This window comes from Falco rusticolus, chromosome 7, assembly GCF_015220075.1.
Source record: "Falco rusticolus isolate bFalRus1 chromosome 7, bFalRus1.pri, whole genome shotgun sequence".
Taxonomy (NCBI): domain Eukaryota; kingdom Metazoa; phylum Chordata; class Aves; order Falconiformes; family Falconidae; genus Falco; species Falco rusticolus.
The window spans coordinates 18553050-18572243 of NC_051193.1; the positions used below are offsets into that span (position 1 = coordinate 18553050).

At 42.8% G+C, this 19194-nt stretch overlaps 1 protein-coding gene and 1 long non-coding RNA gene across 17 annotated transcripts in view; one reads left to right on the forward strand and one right to left on the reverse strand.

Moving 5' to 3' along the window:
* The window catches only part of TCF12 (transcription factor 12), a 173860-nt gene extending 165436 nt beyond the window's left edge, over positions 1–8424 (forward strand). For 9 of the 12 annotated variants that reach the window (XM_037395904.1, XM_037395902.1, XM_037395905.1 and 6 more), the window contains 3 exons: positions 1025–1257; positions 4324–4477; positions 6125–8424. In XM_037395904.1, coding sequence (XP_037251801.1) covers positions 1025–1257; positions 4324–4466 — 376 coding nt within the window. In that variant the 3' untranslated portion in view covers positions 4467–4477; positions 6125–8424. The remainder of the gene's footprint in view (positions 1–1024; positions 1258–4323; positions 4478–6124) is intronic. The other 3 variants (XM_037395906.1, XM_037395909.1, XM_037395912.1) reach the window with 1 other exon arrangement.
* The window catches only part of LOC119151703, a 40136-nt gene continuing 27869 nt past the window's right edge, over positions 6928–19194 (reverse strand). For 4 of the 5 annotated variants that reach the window (XR_005105510.1, XR_005105512.1, XR_005105511.1 and 1 more), the window contains exons 4-6: positions 16208–17434; positions 15287–15416; positions 6939–13334 (exon numbers count right to left, since the gene is read on the reverse strand). This is a non-coding gene — a long non-coding RNA (uncharacterized LOC119151703). Of the gene's footprint in view, positions 13335–15286; positions 15417–16207; positions 17435–19194 lie in introns of all 5 variants that reach the window. The other variant, XR_005105513.1, reaches the window with a different exon arrangement.

The window sequence follows — 19194 nt, forward strand, 5'->3', positions numbered from 1 at the left end:
GTCACCTGGGAAGGGTGCGTTCCCTTAGGTTAGTGCGTTGTCTGATACCTGCCAGTAGATAGAAGCAGTAAAAGATCCAGAGGGCCCTGCCCAGCGCAGAGGATGGGAGCGCTGGAATCCTGCAGTACTGTGTACCTGGGCCAGGGCTGCGCGCCTAAACGTGAGCCCGTGGTGATGGAGAGCGGCAGCCTGACTGATAACTGGCTGGGGTGAATACTGTAGGCAGATGCCCTCGTTACACGCTCTGTCCTTTCCCAAGCCACGGACAAAAAACCTGGAGCTGACGCCAGGTAAAATGCTTCTGGGTCTGCCTGCTAGGCCTGAGGCACAGGTGCTGAAATTAGAGGTAACGAGAATGAGAATTTTGCAGCCACAGGCGGTGGAGTTGGTACCGTTGCATGTGTCTAATGGCATTTTAGTCTATTAATTTTAGTAGAGCAGGGGTGCCATTTGTATCGTTTGAAGTGATACAAGAATTCTAAATATAACTGTTTAGCTCTACACTGGGTATTAGAAGAAAAAAGTTCTAAAATTGGCCATAAAGTCTTTAACAAAGCTAAAACTTTTTAATAAGCACGTGAAATGGAAAATTACTTGAATGCCTTTTTATATAAGCTGATAAATTAAAAACTACTTCTTGTTTGATTTGTTCTTCACCTGACAGGATGGCTGAGAAGTCTTAACTGTTTGAACATTCATCAGTAATCGAGTGAAGTGGTAGCTTGGGCACATCTTTTACTTCAAGGGGCATTGTGTTGCCCCTACTTTTGCCAGAGATGTTCATCATCTGTAGACGATATTCTGTGGGTATTCTTCAGGCAGAAACCATTTAACATTTATTTTCAGGAAAAGGCAGGAACAGCAAGAAGCACTGCTACTTAATCTAAGTATGCTTCAGTATGGAATAGATTAAGTGGGAAGAAGTTTAACTTCCATCAACTTGAAAATTTTGAATGAGCAGCAGGATCACTTGTTTGAAACACCGGTGATATTTCAATGTGCTTTCATCTTTACTTTCTTGCAGCAGCACTAATGAAGATGAGGATTTAAACCCAGAGCAGAAAATAGAAAGAGAAAAGGAGAGAAGAATGGCAAATAATGCTCGAGAACGTTTGCGTGTACGAGATATTAATGAGGCATTTAAAGAACTTGGCCGTATGTGTCAGCTTCATCTGAAGAGCGAAAAACCACAGACGAAACTGCTTATTCTTCACCAGGCTGTGGCAGTCATCCTCAGTCTAGAGCAGCAAGTGAGAGGTCAGTAGCCCGTCATCGCGCAGGGGCAGTTTGTGCGGTGGCTTTGTTGGTGGAATGGTGTCAGTCTCTTGAAACCTGCACAACTAGATGCACGAGTTACTGAAAGTGTTTGCTGTTCTGTAACAATGTTGAGGTTCTTCAGGAAAAGCAAAGGATGGCTTTTTTTTAAAGAAAAAAGGGGGAGGGGTTGAGGGAAGAGGGGAAGAGAAAGTGGATATGAGGTTTCTATAAAAATATTGATATGTCCTGCTTTGAATGGTAACGAGCACTTAGTAGTACAGAAGCTTTAGCCAAAATAAGAGATCTATTTTAAGATGAACCCCAGATAATTGAAATATTAAAATGCAGTGAATTTAACAGTGCTTACTTGGGTTTTTGGGTTAAACGTAGATGGAGGAGGAGGGAGGAAACCTGCTTCTACTTTAATTGAATCAGGGCTGGTTTTGCCTGTATTTTCTTACCCCGATTCCTTTACTTTTTTCTGAGAAAGAATCAGTCTGTTGGTAGGTGCAGAAGGAAGAATTCTTTGTGCAGTTCAGCTGTTCTGTTCTCATGCGTTGGTGAAGCTACAGTTGATTTTTAATCTCCCTTTAAACTTGGGTCAAAGACACTTTGAGGCTCTGAGGCTCCTCACTTTAACCTGGTCAGCCCTGAAGCGATCCAGCAGCTGGGCTGGGCGATCCCTGCAGGTCCCTTCCAACAGAAGGTCAGTTCTGTTCTGTGTAGCTGGCACCCGCATGGGTGAGCATCCCCACGTTCCGCTGTTCTGGCCTAGTGACTAACAGTCTGCCTCGGTGCCTCACCGATGGAAGTGCAGCGAGTGACTGGAAAAGACTTTCAGATGTGGATGATGTCAGCGGTCCTGTTGGCTTAGTGTACTACTACGTCTTTGAATCGCTGATGTCACTGAATGCTGTCAGTATTTTAGCGTACCTTATTTTTCCTTCCATTTCCTAATTAGTTAGTTCCTTGCATTTTGCACAGGAGATCAAAGCAATTGTTAAGCATTTATTGAAAGTGACAGAGTTAACAACGCAAGCTTACTACGTTGTAGTAAGGATGAGATGGTGTGTTTGCAGGCAGTTTTACTGACCCAGTTGTTAGTAAGCCGCACGCTGCCGGCAGTAGGCCTTCCAAGGCAGGCAGAGCAACTCGTTGGTCTGCAGATGAGACACCAGCTAGTGCCATGGTAAAGCCCCATTTGAGCGTCTCTTAGACTTTGATCTTGGGAATTGTTTTGATCTGAAGATGTTTGTCATAGTCTGGAAGATAAGGTTGAGTGTTAAGAGATCAGAATACCATTAATCAAGTGTGGGTTTTAATGTTTAAAAAGCACGGAGTCTATCTCCCTGCTCTTGCAGATTCTGTCATCCACAGAAAACTCTGTGTGAAAATTAATAAAATCACTTCTGCCTTGGTCAGAATTTGCTTCCAAACCTTACGTGTCTGGTAGAAATCTTTTTCTCCAAGCAGTGTAAATTGAGAGCTTTTCCTCCCGCCCATTTCCATCTCTTCTTCTGCTTCTCGTGTGTGTGCGGAAGCCTGTCACAACCACACCGTGCCTCCCGTGAGCGGGGCCGTTCCCCGTTTTACCTTACCCGTCTTTCTTTGCACCTGCTCCTGGAAGTGACTGACCGGAGGAGCTTTGTGTGGTGCCCGGAGGAGCTTTCACCAGCATATGACAGAGTTGCATAAACAATATCCTCTCGCTGCTGGTAATGAAGCTGCTCATTTTGTGATTGGTGCTATTCAAAACGAAACATTTCAGATTTTGAGCTCTAACTGTAGGCAGGCATTTTTCTGTTTCCTAAATCGCTGTGAATTAACTTGCCTTTCAAAGTTTCCACGTAATTAAATCTTCTTTAAAACTTCAAGGCAAGCTACATTTAAACAAAGACGACTGTGATTAAGAAAAGTTAGCGGGTTTCTTTTTCCAGTAGACTCTTTGGAAGTGCTCATCCTTAGGAAATGCAGTAGGAGGCTGTCGGTAATGACTTGGGTGGAAGCAGAATTAGCAAGTCCGTCTAAAATTGCGTCTCTCAAATTAGGTAGATTCTACCCCGTGTGAAGGGCACAGGGGGCAGCAAACCGCAGTCACTAGAGGGAAAGGGCTTGTGCTCTCTGCTCAGTTTTGGCCGTCTCCTTATGGTTAAAATTGTATCTGCAATCTTAAAGTGCAGAACAGAATTCACTGACAGCTCAAAAAATACCTCAAACCCGTTGATTAAAATTCAACATGTGGTGGTAGAATACATTAACGTGCATTTTGTGTGTCTTTTTGGCCATCGCAATTTACATCTCTTGTATTCTGATTCATGAGAAGGCATTTTGAAGAACAGAAACCACTGACTTTTAGAAACTCATTATTTGAAAACTAGATCCAAATCTACATCCATTGAAGCTAATTGGGGAAGCGGAAACATACTGATGGGACTATCATGATAGCTAATGCACAACTGGCTGTTATAAAGTACTGCTTTTGATGTGAGAGGAAATACATTTTTTTAAAAACAATCCTTCTGCTCTGTGTGACTGTGTCATATTCTTCTGATTTAAGCGAGGAGGGCACAAGATGATTGCACAGTCTTTAGGGTATGAACGGAACTATGGACTTAGAACATTGTACCTCCCCCGTTCCAACAGTGGGCTAATGCTTAAAGAAAGTAACATTACTGAAACCAGCGTGGTGTCGGTGAGGGTGGTACAACTTCAGCGTACCAACAACACACAGATCTCTGGGTTAGTCCATTGTAAGTTACAGACAATTCTCATTTTGCACTGTAGCCACTTCTGGTGACCAGGGAGGCACTGCTTTGAAGGTGTATGTAGGCAGCTGTAAAGTTTGTTTTGTTCTGGGGTTCACTTTTTTTAAACACCGGTTTAGGAGATGCCTGGTGGGATTTTCCATAGTGCTTGTCTGCAGCTGTAGGCACCTGCATTTTAACACAGGGACGTCAGTGCTTAGCAGAGGGAAGCTGTGTAGCTGTTTCTATTCCAGCGGTTAATGTATCAGTATTCCCCTTGGTATCAGCGTGGGGGATGTTAAGAATCATTTTTCCGTTACAGAACGAAACCTAAACCCTAAAGCAGCCTGCCTTAAGAGAAGGGAAGAAGAAAAAGTTTCTGCCGTATCGGCAGAGCCGCCAACACCACACCCAGGAAGCCACCCTGGCCTGAGTGAAACTACCAACCCTATGGGTCATATGTGAACACCAGCCAGGTACGTCTGTGTCTGCAGGGGAATGGCTCTTGTCCTTTTTAGTGGCTAAAATGTGGGAGATAACGAGATCGGTTTATTCTTAGTTCCTGAGCTGCCACTGGCACCAAACTTCTCTGTGCTGCTAAGTGCTTTCAGATCTCTCGGCATAAGCAAAAGCATGCAGATTTGTTTAGTTTTATAATAAAACAAAACCCCGAGAACTTGTCGTTAAAGTCTCTTTGTTTCCATGCATTGTTGCCAATGGCTACATCTCTTGGCTCAGGTGGCCTTCTTGGCGTGACATCAGAGGATTAGTTAACAGCTTGCTAGATAAGCCAACTATAATAGAGATGAATTATACCATCTTTAAATGGTCTAAGTATCACATTAGTTCATTTAAAAATCCGCATATTGTTTCCCAGTGCTGATGCAAAAGTTAGAGGCTTCTCATCTCCGAGAGCTTTGCTGTCTGGCTGAAGGACAGTCATTCTGACTGCTGTCCCTTGCCCAGCAGAGATCGGCAAATACCTGAAGTCACAGTCTGTGTTAGTGCGGAGAGCTCAGGTTTGGAAAGCAGCGTTTTCTGCTTTGCTCACTAAATTGGTGTTTCCACAAGCCCCCTGTAGGCCCATACCCAGCGGTTCATTTAAAACATGCTGAGGGGGCGGCCTGATGGGAATCTGCGTCTTCTGGTGCGAGGACGTGTTGGTGGGTTTTTGGGTTTTTTTAGGTATCTGGGAAAAACTTGACTTTGAGAAGAAAAACTTGTGAGTATTCCATGTCTTCTAAAACAGTAGAACTGTTGCCACTTTCAAAAAGGGGGAGATTGGGCTGGATCCCCTGATTTTAATCCATCACTCTACTAAATTTTACAGTTTGGGAGGGTTTTTTGTTGTTGTGTATGTAGACTTTTGCTTCTGTTTTAGGTTCAGGTAGAGGCATGCATCTTGCCAGTGTATCCCGTGGAAGTTGATTATTCCCAGCGTTCCTTAGAAAGCAGTGAAATGGCATTTAAACCAAGCCTTGTTTGGGTCAGGGCCTTTTCCCCATCCCTTATAGGCAGCTTCTTCATAAAGAAAGCGGGTTTCCATTTCCAGGGAACAGGGCGCTTTGAACTTCCTTTGTTTCATACCAGAGCAACAGGCTACTTCTAAACAGTCAGATAATTCTTGGTTTACAGCAGCCTGTAGTCAGTTCTTGCCATAATATTACAGTGAACCACTTTGAAAAGTTGATTATATCTTTGCTTTCTTAATAGCAGTAACTCGTTAAGGTGGCTGAAGTGTGACGTTGGTGTGAAAAGGCTGCACAGGCCCGTTAGGTGCGCGGCAGGGTGCAGCGTCAGCAGCAGCGATTGCACTGGGGACTGGCTGCTGCTGGTTTCAGAGAATCAAGTCAAACACAAATCGGGGGTCTGAGAGCTGTGGTAATCCGTTCTCCCAGATCCAGAGGGTCCAAACAGAAGGTTCCAGAGCGTGAACTGTGCAGTATATCATATCCAAGTGTCTCTGGGAAGGATTTCCAGGCCTCTCAATGTGATTTTTCTTTTGCACTTAACAGACTAAAAATGCTGTGAGATACAGTTTAAACTGGTTCTCTAGTGCTGAGGATAGGCTTCCTACTGATTCGTTTCCTGATACTCCTTTTTTCTTCCAACTTCCTTTCTAGATTTCCAGAATTATTGGTAGGATACACAGAAGGTGACCTTTCTTCACAAGGACACAGACAACTAAGATTCTATGAAGACACAAACCTGACAGGAGAAAACACTTGAAGCAAGAAACCCAAATGCAATCTTATGATCAAAGCTACTGGTCAACACCTGCATCAGGATTGAAGATACAAGATCTTCAGACAGAATTTCAGCCCATGGGATACTCTGAACATATCATTCTGTTGCAAGCAGTGTGTCGCTTCTGCACAATCAGAGACTGTTGTGATCTCTCCACTCATTGTGGAAGTTGCCTTGTGCCTAAACTGAATTGACAAATGCATTGTAACTACAAATTTTATTTATTGTTATGGAACTGTAAAGGTCTACATATAAAGGGAAAAGTTAACATGTTAAAAGCTGATAAAATTTCAGCTGGATGCCAGCATTTACTAAAGCTGTTCACATCAGAGAACAAAGCAGTGACAACCGTCGTCGACCCGTAGCATTCCCAGCATACCTATTAGTGTCTTAAAAAAGGAAGGGAAAAGTCTTTTGTTGTCCTTTCCTCTCCTTTTGCCATATGACTAGTGTTTTCCATGCAATAGGAAACTATTCCTTGGTATAGCTTTTTTTTATGTTATTTTTGGTCTCTGGTAATCTGAACAGTTATGGTCATAGTTACCCTTCCACACTGAGCTCCGTGCGTCAAGCCCGGCGAGAGGCCTCCTGAAGGCTGCAGGCAGGAGCAGCGCTGTGACCATAACGTTTCTTGGATTTGAAAAGTGATTTTTATTTTCCCTCAGGCTTTCCTCAAACATTTTTTTTTTCTAATTATAAACAAAACCTTTTTAGGCTTCTAGGCTTCATAGTAAAGCTTGTAACGTGAAGTGTAAATTGGGTGGGGAGAATCTACTTTGTTAGAGTTGCTTTGTTTTCCGAGCAGTAAGTACTACATATAGTACATGTAAAGTGTTAGCTGTACGTAAGCACAAAATGCATTAAAATACAAAGGAGATTTTTTTTCAGGCTGTAATTTTGGTGAATAGTAAAATCCTAAATTCACCGTGGCAGGTAGTGTGATGATATAACCACCAGTATGGTGGGCTTACTTATGTAATGGAATATAAGAGCAATGGTCACCAGTTTTTCCTTACTGTATACATTAATTATCTTGTCATTTTTGTGTGGCTTGTCAGTGGAGAAAAACCCAACAGCGTGAGTCAAATGCAAACGGATGACCCCTCCCAAGCCATATTAGCATTAAACCTTTCAATGTTTCTCCACCAGAACAGTGTCCATCAGTATTCCTTTGTCACAGGTGTGTTGAAATGGTTAAAATCCCTTTGAACTTCCATGGCAACTGTCTTCCACTGCAACGACCATGGGAGGAAATTCCCGAAGCCAAGGTTGTCTGAGCGATTGTTCATATAGTGCATCTTTCATCACTGGCAATCGGTTCACACGCAAAACAGGAACAAACCAGTAATTTTTATGAGGTAGTTTAATTTGAAAGAACAAAAGATGGGTTCTTAAACTAATGAATTTAAGCTCATGTTTTGGGTGGTTCCTAACAAAACAGTTTGTGGAATTAGTGGACTCATTTCTATTACTTTAATTTGCATATATCATCAAATAACACCTGATTATATCTGTGGCCTTGTTCTTCATTTCAGTGTTTATCAGCTAAACAAATTTGTTGCTTATGACGTGTGAAAGTGATCACGTGCCACTGCCTGGCCTTTTTCCTTCTAAGCTTGTTGTCTTTTTGGCTATATTAGACTTTGCAGTATGCCCAGAAGCTTTCCTTCATAAAATAGAAAGAAAAAAACATTTGGCTTATTTTTCACTGTAGCTAGTCTTTTATACAATAATCTTGTAAGAAAATTTCTTGAATTCTAAATATTACTCTTTCTAGATTTTTGAAATCGAAAAAGTTTTCAGTAAAAAGTTTCTTACTTTATTTTACTATATTAGGTAGTAAAAATGTAGGGTTATTTACCATAACCTGTTCATTAATATCAGAAATTTACAATAGCATTGTAAGACCATAGTAGGGTTCTAGCATACCGTGTAGTACCTATGGAGTATTGTAAGAGCTAATTGTCCGAGATGAATTGCTTCTCATCTTGTTCTCCAGTTTCCATTGTTGGTTTATTGCAGATTTGTACCCTGTGTCAAATTTCAAGGTATTGCTGATAAACCTTTCCAACCAGCAGCAAGAAGTTCAAAACAATTTCTGTCAATGTAACAGAAAACACTATGTATATAACATTTATGTAGCAATAAATGTGCCATCTTTTTTTAACATGGTAAATCAGTGAGTTTTTTAAATTTCTCTCTCCTCGTAGGTAGTGTGTGGCTTCAAAAACACCAGCAAAACTAGCTGCTGCCTTTATCTGAATAAAACCGCACGTACGCTCGAGGCACGCAGCGTCAGTTGCAGGCACAAGAAGCGTTGCTGCTCCCCGTGAAGCCAGTACCGCAGTGGCCGGCGCACGGAGGAGGAGTGGTGCCTGCCCTGTGCTTGCCGCAGCGCAGGACGGGGATTGCCCAGGCAAACAGCAAACGGAGCAGCAGCTGACCCCGTGGGCACCTGCCTCCCGCTGCATCTCGCTCCTTTACTTTGCCCCTCGAGATCAGTTTCTGGGATCTGAGCCCCTTTTGTGCGTTGCAGTTCAGTGCCGAGTTGGTTCCGAGTTGATGAGGGCATTCTGTGTAGGTCTTGTGAACGAAAGAGGAGGGGGAAAGGTCTGTAGCTTAAGCTTTCTTCACATTACAACTTTTCTTTCTGGGAGTGTTAACAAAAGAAAAAGGTGTACAGTGTCCATGGCGTACACAGAGAGCGGTGATGTCTTTATGCACAACTGTTCAAGCCAAAACCCTCCAGTAACAAGCAGACTTTGCAGAAGCTTGGGTTTTTCCAACTCTTCTCTAAATAAATAAATGTTAGTCAGAAAAGCACATCAAAGACCAAAGCAAACGGAGAGCTGAGGGTGTTTGGATGTGGTGTGTGTCAGGCAGTGTGGCTGCCGCGTCCAGCTCCTGGACTGTCCTTCGTAACCTTAGAAAACGTAACGATGTTGTGATCTAGTTTACGTTGTAGAAGACTTGTCAGGGTGCATATACGGCCAAGTGTTGCTGATGTGCTGGCGCTTTTAGCACAGGCAAATCTCTAAGAGGGGAGGTGACACTCAGCTGGTGTAAGTATGTCTTTAATAGCAGCAGTGGAAGAGATGCCCTGCTGCCTTCCCCAGCACACATACTTAATTCAGTAATAATTCTAAATCCAGCCTTTGAGCTTGCATCGTCACTCCTCTCCCCTTTTCTGAACAAAGACCTGCTACAAGTTAGTCACTTCTTTCAGAGAGAGTAAAAATGGCATTTTCCCCTTCTTCATCCTTCCTTCACCAGGCTTCTGTCCTGTCTCCAGGTACTTTCAGACCACAGCTCCTTAATCTTTTTTTCTTTTCTGTTTTCCAATGGAAGGGATGCATGTTAGGATACCTTTGTTAAATACAATTCTGCTAGAATGAGCATTTGGAATCCCGTAGGAAAGCTTTACCGTAAATCTGAAGCATTGGGAAAGGCTTAAAATGGACTCCACCTTTTCCTCCGGCACTGACTAGATGCTGTTACTAAAAGCTGAGTCTGGATTCTTTATAGAAGAGTTAACATTTTCCCAAGAATTAATCAACATTAACATTTTCCCTGTCGGCATCTGGAAATGATTGCAGAACAAAAATAAAATGCAACAGTCTGTAAAAGATGACCTAGATACTGGACGGTAAACTTTGGTTTTGGTTTGTGACACCGATACCTCACACTTGCTAATGTACCCAACCTGTGGGTACCACGGTGTCCTGTAAGAGGAAGGAAGCGCCCCAGTTTGGAAGCCTGGCAGCCGTTCAAGAGTGGGGTTCAAGGCGGCCCAGCAGGAGTGAGCAGGCAAGCTGGCACCTCCGTGCAGACACCATGTGGCCACGCGAGCCGCAGTGTCGCAGGCCGGGGGTGGAGGGTTGCATCCCTGGGGAGAGCCTCAGCCCTGGCTCCTGCCTTCCTGCTGCTCGCCTGCCCAGCACAGCGAGGGAGCGGTTCCCCGGGAAGGGGGGAACTGGTGCTAATGGGGGGGTGCTACAACCCGCCCTGCTCTGCCTGCCAGGTTTGTGCTGCCGGAGCCAGCTCCGGCGGGGGCCGTGTGTGGGGGGCGGAGGGGACGCGGTTTGTACTGGTTTGCTGGAGTTCATCCGGCTACCAGCCTGGATGCCGTTGCACAATACTGGGAGTTTATTCCCAACTTAAGGCACGAATATACAACCGGTCCCGCAAGCAGCAGCCTGTGTGTGCAGCACGAGAGCGCAGCTGGTGCAGCTGCTTGGTGGCAGTCACCTGGCAGTGTTTGTGTTGGCCCTGGGCTGCTCCAACCTGCGTGTGTCTGGGCTGTAAACAGGATTCCTTTCAATTCTCTCCTAATCCTGACATTTCAAATGTTTTGATGCAATTAACATCTGTTAAATAACAACTGATTAAAAAAAAAAAGTCATAAAAAATTATACCAATACCAAGTGACATTAAAATCTCTTAAAATGTTGATCATAACTGATCCTGGAGGGCAGATCTGTTAGAAAGTCAGTGGCTGAGCTAAATACTTGGAATTCTGGTTATTTCAGGTAAACTAGAGAAACAAGAATGGCAAGGCTTTTGCATTTTCAGGAGAGACCTGCTGTGTTTTTAACATTATCAGAGGCCAAAGGAATTAAATATGAACTATCAGTCAGAACAGTAACTGCTGCCAACTGTGGTTGAACAGATAATAATTTACAATATTCAAATTCAAAATTCAGTCTTATGTTAGACGTGGACTTCAGAAAACCATGAGAAACCTATGCCGATCCTACAGACGAAGCTCTTTCTTTCCATCAAAGCTCGGAATAACATACTAAGTTACATCTGTTTTGGAAAATTAAACAGTTCAGCTCTTTTAAAAAGAAAAATCCAGGAGGAAATTATTCAAAGTGAATGGACGTGATATTAAACTCTTGTACATACAAACACACCAGTATCTTGCTAACTTAGTAATGCAGATTTTTGGCCCTACTTTCTTATTTTTGTGCTGAGGCTTTTTCTGCCCTCCTTTGCTGTGGTTTAATGGCTAAGGGAAGACTCTTGGAAATGCCAGAACAGACTGATTTACTACTTTGCTGGATTTCTTATTTATATACAAGTAAGTTAAGTGGTTCCTTATACTCATCTGACACAATGTCGCATTAAATGCACATCCTCTGTGTCCAGGATGCAAAAAGGCAACAGAAGCACTTGTGGTGCAATTGTAGAAGGTCAGGCTTCTGTATTCAAGTACAACTAAAGAAATTTCATGAAAGTAAGTCTGTAGCAATCACTATAAAAATAAGTCCAACACTCATCTGTAGAATGAGATGTCTGAGGAGTAATTGCTCCACGTTTTACTCTCCAGCACCCATGAATGGGCAGAGATGATCAGAAGCATTCGCTTATCACAGAAGCAAATTAATCACTAGTCCTAGTTTGTGTATTTATTGGAAAGACACCAAATAGCCCATTATTTGCTGCACAACCAGATTAGGTGCTCCAGACTACTCTCAAACATTTCTCTCTGACTGCTGAAATAACTGCTTTCAAAATCAGGTGAGTTCTTTGGGGCATTTGTGGGCTTAGTATTTATTGTATCGGCATCATTCACCCAGACTAGAACCTCAGTGTGCTAGAATGCAAAATCCCCATCTGAAAGTACCGAAACTTGCTCTATAGGAGAGAAATCTTCTATTATATAAATATAAAATGATAAGGTAGGGGAAATTTTTGGATCATGTTTTCGATTGTCATCAGAATGGTCGGTTCACACGTACAAAAGCTGAAGAGGGTATCAGTATTGCCTTTTAAAGGTGACAAAGGAAGGAAGGGAGTCTTACAGATACACTTTGTACAGTACCTAGCAGAAGAGAGCTCACATCTTAACAGGTCTTCTGTATGCTACAGAGACATAAATGCTAATGTATCTGATCATGAATATAACAGCTAAAGTACATTAATCCCTAACACTACCTGACTAATTAAGATAAATGCACGCAATATCGGTTTTAAGCCGATGGGCTCTGTTTCCAATTTACCCTTTTAAAAGGTTAACACTTAATTAAATGTCCATTTAACTTGTTTACATGACTAAATAATAGCTGAAAGTGTAATTAAACAAAAAGCTTTTTAAATGCTTATTCCTTTCCTAGCATGCAAGAATAGTAAATGTGAGCACCGTAAAACACAAGAGGACAAGAATGCTAAAAACAAAAAAATAAGTGACAGAATGTGACGGTAGTAACCCAATATAAATTAGTGCCTGCTATTATCGGTAGCCAGCTGGTGGTCATTATCCTGTTATATAAAGTATTACAAATGTGTCATTAAAGCTTTCCTTATAAAGTTTTTTGATATAAAGACAGATTCTGCATTTACAGAAGTACCAAGGAAAAGAGTGTGAATGAAACCCAAACTGACGTGTGTCCGTCAAGGTTCACTGTCTGTCTTTCTGGTGTGGCTATTATGCATATCCAGGATAACTGGCGAAAAACAACCACAATGACACCGTGGTTAATCCGACTGTTTCTGTAACCGCTGACTTTCCAGCTGGAAGGCTATGTGAACTGAGCTGTCTGCAGGTGCTTCCACAGAGCTTCCTGGACTTCCTCCCTCCCTTGTCCCCACCCTGCCCCACCTCAGTTTTTGTTGCACGAGATACGTCCTCCAAACTGTATCGGTTATAAGCCAGCCTAAAACTTAGTTTCCAGGTATGTGCCTCTGCTAATTAACTAACAGAATGATGAGTGTGGTGCAGGTTTACTGCTCCAGTGTGAAGAGCGATGGTGAGATTCAACAATGCTAGGTCCCTTCCAGCATCCACAGGTAAGTGTCAGGGACACTTCTTGCCTCACTTACCTGGGCCACTTCTTGCCTGATCCTTTGCCCGTCCTTGAGGGGTTGTCCCTTCGGGCTTGCAGCTCTGGGTCTGATCCTTCCCTCCCAGCCTGGTGCATTCCGGCTTCTGCTCCTCCCAGGCCCAGGGAGGGGGCTGCCTCACCTGGGTGAAGAGGCGGCTGCCTCCTCCTCAGCAGCCAGAAGAGCAGTGGGACAGGAGAAGACAGAGCAAGTCCGAGTCCTTCTCCATTCCAGCACACAGCACTATGCTCACCTTCAGGGCTGGAAGGAGTAATTACGAGGGAAGTCTTATTCAACCCAAATCTAATAAGCCTATATTGAACATATGCTTATTAAACCAGTACCTTTTAAAGGTAATTTTCAATGAAAAGGAACATTCCTGACACAAGAACCTACAAACACCTATCAGACTCTATTATCATTCTACTTTGTGAGCAGTAAATTTATGGGCAGTAAAATTTCTCAGTAATAGTAACAAAAAAGGAATATGCACAAACCAGCAGTTCTTCTTAATCAAATTATTGGAAAGTCTTGCTAAAAGTCTTAAAAGATTTCAGCCCAAATTCTCAGCATGGAACACTTGTTCCTATGGTTAAAATCTGTAAAGTAATAAGCACTAAAAACAGGAGCTGAAATCGGAAAGCAGCAGGCAGGCTTACCCATGGGAAGTGTACCATCTCTAATTGTACAGACAGGGATGCCATGCCAAAACACAAATGGAACGGTTTGGGGTAGTCAGGTTGTTCCACTGTTGAATCGTGCAAGTGCACGACCCTCTTACTGACAGCCTTCATCTCACCTTCCTGCTCAGGCTCACGCTTGGTGAGCTTCATACACCTTGTCATAAATCAATTCCTAAACTCTTTGAGGTATCTGCTTCCTTCTCCCAAATACTGTCTTAAGGCAAAAAATTGACAATAATCTGTTCATTGGAAAAAACATAATTTAGCTCACATTTGTTTTAAATTTATTTCATATTATTTTGTAATATTTTAAGCTCCATATGGAATGAGAAGGACATCTGAAAGAATTTTCATCTTAGATCTGGATTGCTGCATTATAACCATATAATTCTTCTCTTCTGCACATAGAGTAATTCTCATCCCCCACAGCCTACTACAATTCCCTCTGCCCAAAGGCCCTTGATGCCACAAAGGCATATGCAGTTTATGTATAGGACAGCCCTTCTCATTTCAGTGGGCATATTTCCATGCTTCATACTTGAGTTCATTTCATTTCTTCGCAGGTCAGAAGCCTGATGCTTACAGATATTTCTGGGGTTTCTACAGTACCCAAGGTAAGAATATGTGCAACAGAAAGGTCAAATGGTTAAGCCTCACTGACTGCTTCATTTTTCTAGAGAATTAGACAAAAATACCCCTATCAAGTCTTTCTTTATGTCTCTGTGAGTGAAGCAAAAACAGTGTTCGAAAGCAGGAGGCTGGGTGTGGGGACGTAAGTACGTTGCATCTGTGACTTTATAAAGAGATTTGGAGACATCTATTTTGCAACAATTGGGAAGAAACTGGGTGGGTGGCGTAGAAGAGAGGGAACTGTGAAGACCAAATGTTTAGCTGTATTCAACTGTAAACAGAGTGATAGTCAGTAAACAGTCTCTCTGAAGAAAGTAATTAATAGGCACATGTGAAGAGATGGAAAAGAAGATGTATCCTTCTTCAGCAGACATCAAAGGGCAGGCCGGACAGTGAGAAATTAAGCATACCCCAAGGAGGCCACACAGCTGTATGTACATTCAGCTAGGAAATGTAATGCAGTGTAATGAACTAGGAAAAGGAGTGAAGGGGGGAAATAGGCCATGAAAAAGGAGTCCGAAAGTAACAGATGAAGCAGCAACTTGCTCCGGGAGGAAGGGAGCAGGAGCAGAGAAGCAGGGAGGTCTAAGCAGGTCAGCTCTTTCTGTGGAGGGGTCAAGTTGCAGAGAATTTTTGCAGGATTAGAAAGAGTGATAAGATAACACAGTAGGTAGCCTCAAAATAAGATAAGGAAACAGAGGAGGAGCCACTGAAATGAATGGTTCTTCATTGTGATTCTCCTGCATCTTGCTACATCTGAAAGCAGAACCCTGTGGCAGTTGGCCAGTTTGACAGGGAAGGCGATAAAAATAAATTACATCCTCTGTTTCCAATACAGAATGAGATGTTTCCAAAAGAATGGGGGAAGGGAACTTATTTGCAGGGAGGAAAGGTACTTACAAGATCCAAAACTCATTGTCTGTTCTCTATGAAGTGGTGCCACAACTGACTCCATAACGTACATACTGGGATCCAAATGGGGGTTTGGAACATTCCACCTCTGGGCCCAGCTGCTTTTGTGAGTGTTCAGCTGGAAAAGAAATCCAAGCTCAAAATTAAGGAAATGCTCTTTTTTGTCTCTCAAAGAGCATACACGAAGCTGAGAAGAGCAAATCAGAGAAACTGAGGCCAAGCAGTTTGAGATTCCCAGTGTCCTGGGACATCTTTGCTCTTAAATTCTGTTAGCGTCATCTGTGGAGAATGTTTTCCTTCAAAACCTGACTATAACGCGGACGAGATAGATTTTCCCAACCAATCTGCTTTGCAGTTTTAGCACGAGCAGAATACACGTATGTTAGCAGTGTGGTTTTGGCCTACTGTTGCAAATCAGGTTTTATGCCCCCAGTTCAAATGAGTCTAAGGAAACTGTGAGGGTTTGAGTTTCTTAGCACAAGTGAACATGCGTTTTTGCTGTAAAAGCAGCTTTAGCAAGGGCAACTAACCTCTCTCAAACACAGCACTAAACGAGTGTTTTTGCAAGAAGCAACCTAAGAGAAGGCTGGAACCAGTGGTATCTAAGATGAAAGGTTAGTAGGGCCTGTTGTGATAGAACAAGGGGTACTGGTTTTAAACTCAAATCGGGTAGATTCCCACTAGATATAAGGAAGAAATTTTTACAGTGAGGGTGGTGAAACACCGGCACAGGTTGCCCAGAGAAGTGGTAGATGTCCCATCCCTGGAAACATTGAAGGTCAGGTTGGATGGGGCTCTGAGCAACCTGTTCTAGTTGAAGATGTTCCTGCCCATGGCAGGGCGGTTGGACTAGATGACCTTTGGAGGTCCCTTCCAACCCCAACTAGTCTATGATTCTATGAAACATACCCTGTCCTCTTGCATGTGCTATCCTCTTGGGTCTGATGTGTGCTCTGTGGATCTTTGGAAACTGAGGATTGCCATGTCTTCTCTAATACTCCTGGCTGATACGTCGGATCACACACGGAGGGAAAATGTGTCTTGTACCATGCAGGGACTATAACCGTGGGTCACACAAGGCAGGGAAGTATTTTGCAAGCTAGCACTTCATCCTGTGCAAGGACCAGGCAATCGCCCTGTTCGTTATCTACTATCACTCTCCCACTTGGAATGCCGTCCAAGTTCTTTGTTTAACAATGTATGGAGTATTGTGGAGTAAGCCATCAGCTCCCCATGAACTGGAAATCAAAAGTAGATCTGTCCTTATGGATCCAGAATAAATACATTATTCATCTTACCTGGCTGATTTGTCCCGTACCACTAGTGATTTTCCCAGAGAAAGATTCTGCACATGATTAATAGCATTTTTTGAGGGTTAGACATTTCAAAATTGTCTACTCAAGGGAAGAAATTTCATGTTTCAGCAACGTAGAAACACTGGCTGCAGTTACAGCAAAGAATGGAATTTCAATTAGCCTTCTATGATCTTTATATGCATGCCTGAAAAACAGAGATGTCAATATTGCAAGTCTGAGAGGTCAGTAAGACAGTGTCCTTTGCTGACAGACAACAGGCCATGCCTCAGAACTCCCACTTGCTGGGCTGGTAGAGATAACATTTAGTGTGAGGCAGAGCAGCTTCAGTTTTAGGGCAGGGGTGCTGCCTCTGTGGTTCTTTGGAATCCTCTTTGCTGGAAAACAATGCTGTATTATCCTCCAGAGATCAGCCAGGGCTGGTCTCCCATCTGTTCATGGATCTGCACCTGTTTTTCATTTCACCAATAGTGGCCACATGGCCTAACACTGTTGGGGAATGTAGAGAAGAAAATGAATGTGTGGTTCAGGCACTGGAGTTGGATTCAGAAGCTCTGAGTTTAATTCCTGACTGTGGCATAACCGTGGTGAGTCCTTTCATTTCTGTCTGCCTTAACCTCATCTGTAAAGGAGAGGAAGGAGTGATTATTATTCTGGGGCCTTCTCCTTACCTTTTTTAACAAAGGAATTGGAGAAAATTTGTTTTTTCCTCTCTGCTTGTATTTCACCCAGCACAGAGGTCTTTACGGAAGCAGATCTCTATAAAACACGTCATTGATGATTAGGAACGCCAAACAGGTCTCCCATCGATTTCCTTTGTGCTCTGAAAAACAGAAGGGAAGTTCCTTGGGAAAGCTGCTTGGTTTCTGCCTGTGTAAATGACAGTGCTGCTGGGACATAGCTCCAGTAGCATAGAACTGGTTTACAGGTATATTGAGTGTTTATCTGCAACTGGTCCACATGTATCCAGTGTAGTGACTCTTCGTTGATCTGAGCGTGAATCACGTTCTAGCTGCAGCCACCTTCCCTGCCTCTCTCATGTCTTGCACTGGACATGCCATAGATTTGGCATTGTACATTTTGTAGTCCTTACACTTGTTTAGAAAACAAAGGTAAAGTTGTTGCCCCCCTAGCTGCCTTCTCATTTTATTGATTGGTTCATCAGCCACACTCTGTGTGTTTACCTTCCAGTACAACAGTTTGGCTGCAGCTTGTGTTGCCAGCCCGTAGATAGCTCAAGGCTAAATAAAGAGGGTAACTGCTGTCAGGTTCCATGTAAGTTCTCAGCTGGGCATGGTAACGCCGTGCTAACTGGGACACGGCGACCTTGCCAAATGCTGTCAGCTTCTGCAAAAGTCCCTTCAAGTGCTCAGTGTCAGAGATCCTTGCAACTCACTCTTTGTGAATTCTCAACCCAGGCACCACTTGCAAAGAATCCTCTCACATTTATTCTGTCCTTACTGGGGACTGAGTTGATTATAACTGTTCTCAGAGTTGGTTTTCACCTTGAGCCTCACCCAGCTTCTATTGAAAGCTGCCGGGTTTTGTCGTTGACTTCAATGGAATTAGGCTTAGGCCTTTATCATGAAGTTTGATGTTTGCTGCAAGTTTGATTTCCATGTGATATATCTGGAAGCTTTCAATTATCGTACTGCCTTTGAGATGGGAAATTGACAAACTGTTATCTCTGGGAGCTTTGGGTGGTTCAGATTGGTTCTGTCAGATCACAAGGAAATTTGTGCCAAGCAAGGTTGCTATTGAGTTCTTCATTTGATCCTCAAATTAAAATTTAACTGTTTGACTGTTTTGCACTTGAGTCTTTGTTTCTATCTGAAATTTGCCACAATACAAAGGGCAGGTATTTTGCATGACCCATGAATTAGGAGTTTTGTGTCACCTTCAGAAAACCTCAGGAGGCTTGGGATACAACGTTATGCTGAGCACTACACATTTGCAGGTGCTGTGGCCACAAGAGACAATTACGATCATTCATTTTGACCTTCTGCAGTTTTTATAGAGGTCCATACCTCCCAATTTAACCAATACATAGTCACTAGAGTAGTAGTTTGATTTAACTACCTCAAATTATGGAAAGTTCACTGCAATCTAAGGTTCCTTCTCCTCAGTGTTTAAAATTTGTTCCTTACCTCTCATCTGAACCAGTTTAACTTTTGTTTTATGTCACCGGCTGTTGCTCTGCTTTCACCTGTGCCTATTGTTGGACTCTATAGCTCTATAGTATCTCCATGTAGACCCTTACACATCGCAGTCTATCAACTTTTTGCTTTTTCTTCGTAACCATCTTTAGTCAGGTATATATTTCAGAGCTCTATTCATTCATAAGTCCAGTATTTATAGTTTCAGAATTTGGATTATATCAATTAATCCAGCTTCTGGTGATCTGAATCACCATGCGATTTTTAAATGTTGGTTTCAAATTAAATATTTCCCTTGAAACTCCTGTGGTTCACAGTCACTTTACAGTTTTGTAAGGCCTGCTTATAAAATCAGTTCCTTCACACTCAGATGTATAATTAATATTGGACTCAATGGAAATATCCATTTTACCCAGGAATGGGAAGA